This window comes from Penaeus japonicus, unplaced genomic scaffold (assembly GCF_977035675.1).
Source record: "Penaeus japonicus unplaced genomic scaffold, GWHDUDI00000001_assembly GWHDUDI00000001, whole genome shotgun sequence".
In the NCBI taxonomy this organism is placed as follows: Eukaryota; Metazoa; Arthropoda; class Malacostraca; order Decapoda; family Penaeidae; genus Penaeus; species Penaeus japonicus.
The window spans coordinates 7,262,471-7,274,510 of record NW_028234403.1 but is presented as its reverse complement, the minus strand read 5'-3'; the positions used below and the strand labels follow the sequence as shown (position 1 = coordinate 7,274,510).

At 48.5% G+C, this 12,040-nt stretch overlaps 1 protein-coding gene across 1 annotated transcript in view; it reads right to left on the bottom strand.

The window, feature by feature from the left end:
* The window catches only part of pnut (septin 7-like protein pnut), a 38,963-nt gene extending 31,036 nt beyond the window's left edge, over positions 1-7,927 (bottom strand). The window contains exons 1-3 of the mRNA XM_086541074.1: positions 7,897-7,927; positions 7,108-7,232; positions 3,433-3,568 (exon numbers count right to left, since the gene is read on the bottom strand). Coding sequence (XP_086397200.1) covers positions 3,433-3,568; positions 7,108-7,232; positions 7,897-7,927 — 292 coding nt within the window. The remainder of the gene's footprint in view (positions 1-3,432; positions 3,569-7,107; positions 7,233-7,896) is intronic.
* Positions 7,928-12,040: the final 4,113 nt, after the last annotated feature.

Sequence of the window (12,040 nt, the reverse complement as noted above, 5' to 3'; positions counted from 1 at the left end):
CTCGTCCTATAACCGACACTGCCAGACCGCAAACTGGAGACCGAAATGGTAGATTTTTGCGTCACTTCCCCTTTCATCCTTGCTAGTCGCTTCTATAAATGGACATTTATGCATACATAGATAGATGCATACATGCATACATACATACATACATACATACATACATACATACATACACACACACAGAAACTCAAATATTAAGACACAAATATACAAAGAGAGAGGTGTGTGTATGCATATATCTATATCCACCTATGTATAACACATGGAACACAAGAGACATCAGGAGAAAATATCACGCTTTTGGACTGAAAATAAAACCGTAATTAGAAGGGGGAGAGGGCATTGAACTGACAGACAGACAGACAGAATCTCCTTAACAGATCAAGCACTTCTCGTCGAGCTCTCCAACACGGGGTATGAGGACACCTTGGCTAAATCTTGGGATCGCTCTTGGTGGACACGCACACCGCCCAATAAATAAGAACAGGTCGCTAACCCTTTCAGCCAATGAGCAAGCACAGCTAATGAGTCGGTCGGGTTTTTGACGGGAACGAGAAGGAAAGAAGTTAGGAAGGAGGAGGAGGCGGAGGAGGAGGAGGAGGAGGAGGAGGAGGAGGAGAGGGAGAAAGAGAAGGAGGAGGAGGAAGTGACCGAGGGTAAGGAGGAGTAAGATGATGGTGACAATAACGAAGACGTTGCTAATGTAGAAAGCGAAAGAGAGGATGAAGAAACGGAGGATACTGATAGGAGATTGTTGTAAGTTAAAACTAAAAGCCCTTCGATAAAAAAAAAAAAAAAAAAATCGCGGAAACGGAAAAAGCCTCTCAATTTCCAATTTCTAAATGTTTTATTTAGTTATTTTCATAAACAAATAACAAAAATGAAACCTATTTGCTTCCTTAATTTTCTTCACGCCCGAGCAGCGAGCAGCTAAAATCCCTCCCGAGTCGTCCCAGAATCCTTCCTCCTGCATGCGAACGAACTGATGCATGTCTTGCTAGCTCCTTGCAACGTCCCCTGCCACAACTTCCGGTCCCTTAGCGAGGTGAAGCTCAGCTCCCGCGAGACAAATGAGTCTGCGCCGTCTACTGCAAAAGCAACATGTATCTCCGATTTGAATGAAGCAACATGTACCCGCCGTTCGCCGTGTGACTAGAGCCGCTGTGGGCGTAAAGAGTAACCGACAACGCTATTCTAATTAACGTTTTCACGTTGCATTGTCCATGTTGCATTTTGCAGATAAACCACGAGGTAACCCCACGCCACCACCACGTGTTGCGCCAAGAACCTCCCCCCTCGCAGCCACGCCCTTAATCCAATCCTCCTGAGGTCGATGATTTATACGGGGACTCACCCAGGCACTCACGTGGGACCCCGGCCGGCTTCCCACCCAAGAACATTCGAAGTCCTAACTCCTAGGCTACTTCCTCGTAACTTCCTCGTAAGCCACTCAAGGTATTCTACTGCCGTTTCCATTCTCCAGACCAAGGGAGAAAAAGGGACAGCGGAGCCGATTTTGTGGCATGGCAGGTTAGCGTGGCGGTGCAGGTACTGTAAGGGCGTGGCGTGGCGTGGCGCGGCGCGGAGTTAGTGTAGTGGCATGGCCTTAGGGGCTGGAGGAAGGGTGGCAGGGGGTGGCAGGGGGTGGCAGGGACGAGGGACGACCTTGGGGTGGGAGGTAAGCGTGACAAGCGAGGGCTCCAGTGGCGGCCGGCCCACCAAGACCTCCGCCAACGGACGCACTCACCGGTTGCCTGCTCGTCCGACCTTCACCTGGAGAGGCAAGTACACCCCCCCCCCCACCTACACACACACACAACTTCCACACTCTGCTTTACTGCAATCCCTCGTCCACCTTCTCTGTAGGTACGTACGTACGTACACCCTGATGCCTATAGCATTTGATTACATGAAACTTTATCACTTCTTTCTTATTCTTGGAAGAAAAAATGAGGACATCAAAAATATTTTGAAGATATAGATTCTGATATTCGCGGAAGCTGCTAAATCCAAACGTAAATAAGAGGTAGAAAAAAAGAATACAAAGAAAGAAAGAAAGAAAAAAAAATACGTAACTCACTCTTCTCGCAGGTTATCTGACCTTTCAAATCTTATCAACTCCCGAATATTTCCACGTGCATCCTTCTAGCATCTTATTCTAACATCAAAGCCTGGATCTGAGACGAGCGATGAGTCATCTGCATGACCAGTGACTTGGATGCGTCGCGCATGATAGAACACACGTCTTGGGTATCTTTTACGTGCCATGCCAGAGGCGTTGTATACGGGAAAAATATTCTTCAACAAGAAGAAAAAAAAATCACATTGAATAACTCCTGACTCATCTCATTTATCATGTGGCTCATGACGATGAGCAACATCCTCGCGGAGGGTGTCACTGGATGGATTATCATGCGCAGCACAGGTCCCCCTTCTTTCAAAACTGACACGGACTCTCCCGCCACCCAAAGCCCCCTATCCCTTCTAAAACCAGCCAAAGCCATCGTCAATCCCCACACCATGCAAAACCACCAATCTTCCCACTCTACAAAGCTCACTCTCGCCAGTCCTTCCACCCGCCACTACACCACCCACAGCCTACATTCGCCCAACACCATTAACACCACCATCTACCCCCACAGTAAACCATAACCACCACCCACAGCCCGAACCCGTCTAATAACCGCCACTCATCTAGTCCCGAACACCGAATCTCACTCCGGCATCATGCAATAACTACCCACCCACATAGGCCTATCGAAGTTCGGCGCAGAGACTTGAAAATCGAATACAATGCTCAATGCGAAGAGACACCAAAGATTCTTCCAGCGAGTACCAGGCCGCGGGGAGACGACAGAGAATGTTAGCTACGGTATGGGTGCTCTATACACGAACAATTCGTCCCATTTACATTTTCCTTTCACAAGGTTTGCGTCTTCAAACTGGACAACAAAGCCAATCCTATTGGCCTCTTCGGGGTTGACAAGGCGACACCCACTTCTAAGAACTTCATGAGGCCAAATATCACGTCAGCTGATGAAGAAAAATCATACTAATACAAGCAAAGCTATCCAGGGCACGTCCCACATCAAAGTGCGTGTATTCTATCAACCTTCAATGATACACTGTCGCAACTGCTTTGACATCATAAGCATAACAAACTCAGTCCTATTTCTTGTATTTGTGAAGGGGAAAATTACTAAATAACTCAGGATATCATGGTCTAACAAGACCACACATTTATTAGTAGCTCCACTTAAAAAAAAAAGTATAAAGTAACATCCTATTACGAGAAATGACCCGGCAACACATACGTTAAGATGCTCATGAAAAAAAAAGTGCAACCAACCGCACTTAAACCGTCATTAAAACCTCCTTTCCACACAAACAAACCATAAAGTACATGAGAGAAGAGCAAGTAACACTTACCGACGACCATGAGGGAGAACTCGAAGCCCTTCTTGACAGCCTTGCGGTACACTTGGTTGGGAAGGTTCGCGAAGCCGACGTAGCCGTCCACCTCACGCGGCCGTCTCTCCTTCACCAGCTCCTTCACCAGCTTGTTCTGCGGAGGACACTGCAATCATTACCTATAGCGGCACTCGGCTCGCGGGCTCGGAACTCGGCGAGGCCCTTTGATCACCGTGTCTCGTGATTTTTTTTTTTTTTTAATACTAATAATTTCATGTCTAAGCTCGTGGTCCTACCTAAACCACAGCGCAAGAAAATCCCAAGCTGATGTATATGTGATTCTCCTACTGAATTGAAAGGATAAAATAATTCTCCATTTCCTTACACTTCACTCACACACAGCGCCATCATGCAATTGTGTTACTCTTTCCCGCCTCGTCTCTAGAAACGTGCATGGTAAGTGGAGTCCGCAACCTGCAAAACACATTTCCGGGAGTCTGTCACGTATAAATGACTCGATGCAAACACACTGGCACATTCGTGGCCTTTGTCGCGCTGGGATAAGGCGATGTTAATGCCTGTGTAAGCTATGTGAGAGTTAGTAAACTTTGCAGAAAGTCATGCGTTTCCATGTCCGGTTCATTGCCATGCATGGTCCATTAGTGGGCCGCATTTCATGCGTCACTCGTCAGGCATGCGTGAGAGACTCTAGACCACGTTGGCATTGTGAAGTTCTTGGTTAATGCTCGTGCGCTATAATCGGGGCGAAATTGCGCATCCCCGGCCAGGTGAGTCCTACGGCACCACAACACGTGCGCTCTGTGTACAAAAGTCCCATCCTCACACTTCTTGCCAGCCCGTCACGCGCCACTCGCTCTCACCACCAGCCACCGGCAATGCAAGGAAGAAGGCCTAACACACAAACACACACGCAGTATGAAAAAAACGTGCTTCATATGTCTAAATAAAAAAAATACACTAACGATGACAAGAAATGAAATTGATGGAGAGGGTGAACGCTCTAACCATGAAACAGACAAGAACTAGAGATCTTCCGCACATTATCGCGTTGCCCCGAGCGCGACCACGTATGTTGGAGGGAGCGAGAGAGACAGGGAGGAAGAGGAGAGAAGGGACAGAGGGAGGAATGATGAATGATGGATGAGAGAGAATGAGACGGAGAGAGAGAGAGAGAGAGAGAGAGAGAGAGAGAGAGAGAGAGAGAGAGAGAGAGAGAGAGAGAGAGAGAGAGAGAGGGGAGAGAGAGAGAGAGAGAGAGGAGAGGAGAGAGAGAGAGAGAGAGAGAGAGAGAGAGAGAGAGAGAGAGGGAGAGAGAGAGAGAGAGAGAGAGAGAGAGAGAGAGAGAGAGAGAGAGAGAGGAGAGAGAGAGGAGAGAGAGAGGAGAGAGAGAGGAGAGAGAGAGGAGAGAGGGGGGGAGAGGGGGGGAGAGGGAGGGAGAAGAGAGAGTGAGATAGAGAGAGAGAAACCTGTGAGCCACGTCACGCTGGACAAGCAAGACATTATTAGTACGTGGACCAGCAACTACATCCTGGACTGTGGGAGGGTCAACGTACTATAGATTTAAGATCTAACTTGAATAGCCATTAACCATCTAATAACTCATGTATTCTCTCTCTCTCTCTCTCTCTCTCTCTCTCTCTCTCTCTCTCTCTCTCTCTCTCTCTCTCTCTCTCTCTAACACACCTCCAAACAAGTGTAGCGCAGGTGTTGCACTCACGGCACAGCGGCGGAATACCAACATTCACCTAAAAGCAAACAGTGGGTGACAACAGACAAACACGCACGCACGCACGCGCACACACACACACACACACACACACACACACACACACACACGCACGCAAACACACAAATACACACGCGCTCGTAGCCTTCCCTCATTCACGACAAATTAAATGGCAGTCGTTTTATCCAACCGGCGAGAAATCGTGATGCATGCGGTAGTGAGGAAAAACATGGGATAATGGGAGGATTGAGAAGGGTATTGGGGGAGGGGCTGGATGGGGGAAAAGGGGTGGGGGGAGGATTGGACGGGGAAATGGGTGGAAGGATTAGACGGGGAAATGGGTGGGGGGAGGAGAAATTAACGGGAAAATGGGGGGAGGGGAGGAATGGACGGGGAAAAAATTTTGGGAGGGAAATAGACGGGGGATAGGGTGGGAATGGACCGGGACATGGGGGGGGGATGGACCGGGACATGGGGGAGGGGGAATGGACGGGGAAATTTAAGGGGGGGGGATAGGGTGGGATTGGTCGGGGACATGGGGGGGGGGGTATAAGGGTGGATGAAAATAGTGATCGACGATAAAAAAAATGGTGCTCGTGCAAGGTGGAATCATGGGGCAGTTGATAATGGCAATCCACACTCTCATTATCTTGAAAGGGGCTTGCAAGCAGAACCTATGGGGCTATATTTTGTTCGTTGATGTACAGTAAGGATTTGAAGTTACACTACAAAGTAAAGGATAAAAAGGGTGGTGGTGGCAATGGTGGTGGTGGTGGTGGCGATGAGGATGATGATGATGACAGTGGTGATGATGACGACGGTGGTGATGATGGTGATAGTTATGATGAAGTGATGAATATGATGAGGGTGATAGTAATGATGAAGTGATTACGATGATGATGATGTTGATTGTAATGAAACTCACAATAAGTATAACAATAATAACAACAATCAATATCACCCAAAATCATAAACATAAACTTGAAAACGTAAATTGACGCATAAAATCAAACGAAACGGACAGTGCACACACATCGGAGAATGTTTTCATTTTAACAAACACAAAGAAGAAAAAGGAGGAGAGGGGGAGATAATAGAAAAGAAAGAAGAGCAGAAAGAGGGGGTGATGATGATGGTGATGATGGTGATGATGATAATGATGATGGAGAGGGAAAAGGAGAAAAGAAGGGAAGAGAAAGAAGAGGAGGAGGAGACGAAGAAGCAGAAAAAAAACTTCGTTAAATGTCAACCTCCTTGCAAAATATTCCAGAGAAAAATAACGGTGATATTCAAAAATTCAAATTCAAAAGAGTGATGGAAGCGGAGTCTCAGATTGCAATTCAAACACTAAGGATGCCATGCCGGGTTAATGTCAACAGTGCTGTACACGAAACACGGACGAGAAGGAAAACAGGAAAAAAACAGTGATAGGCAAAGAAACAGAGGGGCCGAGAACAAGAGAGATAAAGAGCGAGAATAAGAGATAAGGGGGACAAATGCTGCGAGAGAGAGAGAGAGAGATAAAGTGAGAGAGAGAGAGAGAGAGAGAGAGAGAGAGAGAGAGAGAGAGAGAGAGAGAGAGAGAGAGAGAGAGAGAGAGAGAGAGAGAGGGGAGAGAGAGAGCGAGAGGGAGAGAGAGAGGGGAGAAGAGAGAGAGAGAGAGAGAGAGAGAGAGATAGAGGAGAGAGAGAGAGAGAGAGAGAGGAAAGAGAGAGAGAGAGAGAGAGAGAGAGAGAGAGAGAGAGAGAGAGAGAGAGAGAGAGAGAGAGAGGGAGGGGCGTGAGAGAACGAGAAAAAAAGAGAGATAAAGAGCGAGAGCAAGAGATAAGGTGCACGATTGTGGCGGTTGGTTGTGGTGAGGCGACGGCGGCTTGGTGTGCGAGTGAGTGACGTGTGACGCAATGAGGCACCGTGAGGGGCACGGCGGCCTCACTCAGAACACTCACAGATGATCCTCCTCTCTCGCCTCGATGCCCGCGGGCGCCGCCACCCTCCGCTCTCCTCCCTCCGCCTCCTCCTCCGGCGCCGGGAACCTGTAGGTGGGTCCCTGTCACCTTCGCTACATGGCACACTAATCACAAACATGGGCCACAAGGACAAAAACGAAAAAAAAAAAAAACAGAAGCAAGAACACTCTCCACCGGCGTCAATTAGAGACGTTAAAAGCCGCGCACGTGACCAGGAGCGAAGTAATAGCGATGAAAAAAAAGGGGGGGGAGGGGGAATCGCTAGCTCGCCGTGAGATCGAGCGAGTGAAACGAGGCGACTCTCGCTCGCCATTCGCCTGCATCTCTTGCCTACGTCGGCGTTGTCATGTGTCGTGGCACTCCGATAATGGGAGGTCTGGATGGGGGAATGGGGGTGGGGGGGTGGGTAGGGGTGGGTAGGGGTGGGAGGGTTGGATGGGGGATGGGGGAGGAAGGAAGTATGGATGGATGCGAGGAGCCAAAGACGGATAGAAGAGGGGGAAGAGAGGAAAGGTTCAAAGAACGGAAGAATAAACAGGCAAGCAAGTGAAACGAGACACAAAAACGTGTCACGGACTTGAAACGGGAGGAACAAAATTCAAGCAAAGAACATAGGGCAATGAAGAGATTAATATCACCTCAATCTCTCTCGCCAATCAACCCTTCTAGTGGCATTGACCCCTCCCCCCCCCGCCTTAAAAAAAGTAAACAAATAAACAAATAGCAATAAACATCCCTCGACCCGCGCAACGTCAATTATACGCCAACCTCCGTCACTAGCACATCTCTCCCCGTACATCTCAAACCGTTATCACTAATCTATCCCGCTGCTCTAACGCCGATGCGTCATCTCCTATCGGCAACCGTCATCTACCTCCCTCCCTCCCCCCCCACCTCCACCCCCACCCGCCCGATCCACACCTTTAAGACCTACGTAACGAAGTCTAGAGGAGAGAGAGACGGACATGCTGCTTCGCTGAACAAACCAACCAGCTCGAGCGACCGCACTTTTACGTCGACTTCTATCATTCATCGTTAAAAACCGCCATGGACTTCCCTCTTCTCACGCTTCAACCACACCTCATTCTACTCTCTAAACTCTACATCCTTTTCAATTCCCACTATCTCGCTTGCCACATGCCAACTCTGCCGTACTCCCTACCTATCATCACCATCAACACCCACTAATACCCTCATGATATACTAACTCTACCACTAACCCCACCTACCACCATAATCAACCCTCACTCTCACACTCGCCACATACTAACCCCTTCCCTCCATCATCTTCCTCACCATCAACCCTCACTATCACACTCAACACACAATAACTCTACCCTACTCCCCTATCATCACCATTAACACTCACTATCACACTCAACACACAATAACTCTATCCTTCCCTCTTATCATCACTATCAACCCTCACCGTCACACTCAACACATCCTATGCCCCCCCCCCCCCTCCCCTCCTATCATCACCAATGGACCTTCCCTCTTCGCTGGCCAACCTCCTTGCTCATGGTTGTCACTAGTTACGCCCTATGACTCACCTTCTCGATTACCCATCTTCTCCTCCCGCCGCCCTCCCTGCACCTAGCGTGTGTCTCGAAGCCCCCTTCCATTCACCTGAGGGAATCACAGTCGCCATTCGCACTCCCGAAGGCACTGATCCGCCTAACTCAACCCTGACACACTTCGATTGACGTGGCGCGCTGCGGGATCGTGAGCGTGAGGAGTGAAACAAGGTAACGCGAAAAAGAAAGAAGAAAGAAGAAAGAAGAAAGAAGAAAGAAAGAAAAAAGAAAAACACGACTAGGAATAATAATAATAATAAAAAATTCGCATAAGGTAAGGGCCTTGTGGCTCCCCTTCAGTCGATCCGTCATTCGGAGCCTCAGCTTCGTCAGCCTGCCATTCACAGTAATAAATCGACGTCGACTTCAAACACGCACAGACAATAATCGTACACACATAACCACGCTCACAGAACCTGACGCACTCTCGTAGTGTTTCAAACTTGCCATTACCCACACGTCCAATTAGCTTCTATTAACAGCCCCGAAAGATGATAAGCTAATAATTAAAAAAAGGAACAATTATCATAAAATATGAAATGCCACATTATTATACGGTAAAGTTTTAGTGTGCATCCATTGATCAAACGTTAATTCACAAGGCCATTTCCCTTTCCAGACTTCTCACATAATCTCGAGAGTGAACGGCCGCCCGTGCAATACAAAGCAACATGAGGTACAACTCAAGACCTCGAAAAGTGACGGACTCGTTTTTTATTTCGCATCCGATCCGTTGCATGACGACACGGCGAAATAGCCAAAGGGAGAGAAATGGCACAGGAGGCGAAGCGACTAGTCGTAGCAAGCCCTTAACTAGCCATGGCACACGCAATCCACGCACTCCGTAGCCGCCGGGTTTATATGTGACCAATACGGCACGGATCCGCTAAGACGGCAGTGGTGGGAAGGAACGAGTTCGTGTTGCACAAGGTAGCGGGAGGGAGGGGAGGGGAGATAGGGGTAGGAGGAGGGGAGGGGAGGGAAGGGGGAGGATAGGGGTAGGGGTAGGAGGAGGGGGAGGGGAGCGACGGGAGCGAAAGGTTTAACCGCAACGCCATTTCCACTTCCAGCGGGTATTTGCGACATTTGGTTGTGTTTCGGCCGAGGGGAGTAAGGGCGGAGGTCAGGGAAAAGAAAAGGAAGGGAATAACAACCAAGGTAAAACAGGCGTCATCCCATTTACAGTACATCAAACGAAATAACCGAGGGAGTGGCAAGTTAAGAAACGAATATGATCAACAATAACACAAGAGATAACACACACACACACAGACTTACACAGAATGCATAAACATACACAGACAAACAGACAGACAAACACACACATACATACATAAAAAACGAACAAAGGAGATAAATCCACAAAGGAAGATCTCGTTAACATGGAAGGGAAGGCCACAATATGCGTTATTACTTTGTCATGATTACGACGACAGACCGAGTGGGAAGGATGGAAGGATGGAAGGATGGATGGAAGGGAAGGAGGATGGAAGGATGGAAGGGAAGGATGGATGGAAGGATGGAAGGGAAGGATGGAAGGATGGAAGGAAGTAAGGATGGAAGGATGAAAGAAAGGAAGGAAGTAAGGATGGAAGGATGGAAGGATGGAAGAAAGGAAGGATGGAAGGATGGAAGGAAGTAAGGATGGAAGGATGGAAGGAAGGAAGGATGGAAGGATGGAAGGATGGAAGGAAGGAAGGATGGAAGGATGGAAGGATGGAAGGATGGAAGGAAGGAAGGAAGGAAGGATGGAAGGATGGAAGGAAGGAAGGATGGAAGGATGGAAGGATGAAAGAAAGGAAGGATGGAAGGATGGAAGGATGGAAGGATGGAAGGAAGGAAGGATGGAAGGATGGAAGGAAGGAAGGATGGAAGGGAAGGATGGAAGGATGGAAGGATGGAAGGATGGAAGGATGGAAGGATGGAAGGATGGAAGGATGGAAGGATGGAAGGAAGGAAGGAAGGAGGATGGAAGGATGGAAGGGAAGGAAGGAAGGAAGGAAGGAAGGATGGAAGGGAAGGATGGAAGGGAAGGATGGAAGGAAGGAAGGAAGGAAGGATGGAAGGGAAGGATGGAAGGATGGAAGGATGGAAGGATGGATAGAAGGGATGGAAGGATGGAAGGATGGAAGGATGGAAGGATGGAAGGATGGAAGGATCGATGGATGGAAGGATGGAAGGATGGATGGATGGAAGGATGGAAGGATCGATGGATGGAAGGATGGAAGGATGGAAGGATGGAAGGATGGAAGGATGGAAGGATGGAAGGATGGAAGGATGGAAGGATGGAAGGATGGAAGGATGGAAGGATGGAAGGATGGAAGGATGGAAGGATGGAAGGATGGAAGGATGGAAGGATGGAAGGATGGAAGGATGGAAGGATGGAAGGATGGAAGGATGGAAGGATGGAAGGATGGAAGGATGGAAGGATGGAAGGATGGAAGGATGGAAGGATGGAAGGAAGGAAGGATGGTAGGATGGATGGAAGGTTGGATGGAAGGATGGAAGGTTGGAAGGATGGAAGGAAAGGATGGAAGAAAGGGAGGATGGATGGATGGAAGGATGGAAGGATGGAAGGATGGAAGGATGGAAGGATGGAAGGAAGGAAGGATGGAAGGATGGAAGGAAGGAAGGAAGGAAGGATGGAAGGATGGAAGGAAGGAAGGAGGGAAGGATGGAAGGAAGTAAGGATGGAAGGATGGAAGGATGGATGGAAGGTTGGATGGATGGAAGGATGGATGGAAGTAAGGATGGAAGGATGGATGGAAGGTAGGATGGAAAGGTGGAAGGATGGAAGGGAGTAAGGATGAAAGGATGGGTGGAAGTAAGGATGGAAGGATGGATGGAATGATGGAAGGTTGGAAGGTAGGATGGAAGGAAGTAAGGATGGAAGGATGGATGGAAGGTTGGATGGAAAGGTGGAAGGATGGAAGGGAGTAAGGATGAAAGGATGGGTGGAAGTAAGGATGGAAGGATGGATGGAATGATGGAAGGTTGGAAGGTTGGATGGAAGGAAGTAAGGATGGAAGGATGAAAGAAAGGAAGGATGGAAGGATGGAAGGAAGTAAGGATGGAAGGATGGAAGGATGAAAGAAAGGAAGGATGGAAGGATGGAAGGATGGAAGGATGGAAGGAAGTAAGGATGGAAGGATGGAAGGATGAAAGAAAGGAAGGATGGAAGGATGGAAGGATGGAAGGGAAGGATGGAAGGATGGAAGGATGGAAGGAGGATGGAAGGATGGAAGGGAAGGATGGAAGGATGGAAGGAAGGAAGGATGGAAGGATGGAAGGATGGAAGGATGGAAGGATGGAAGGATGGAAGGATGGAAGGATGG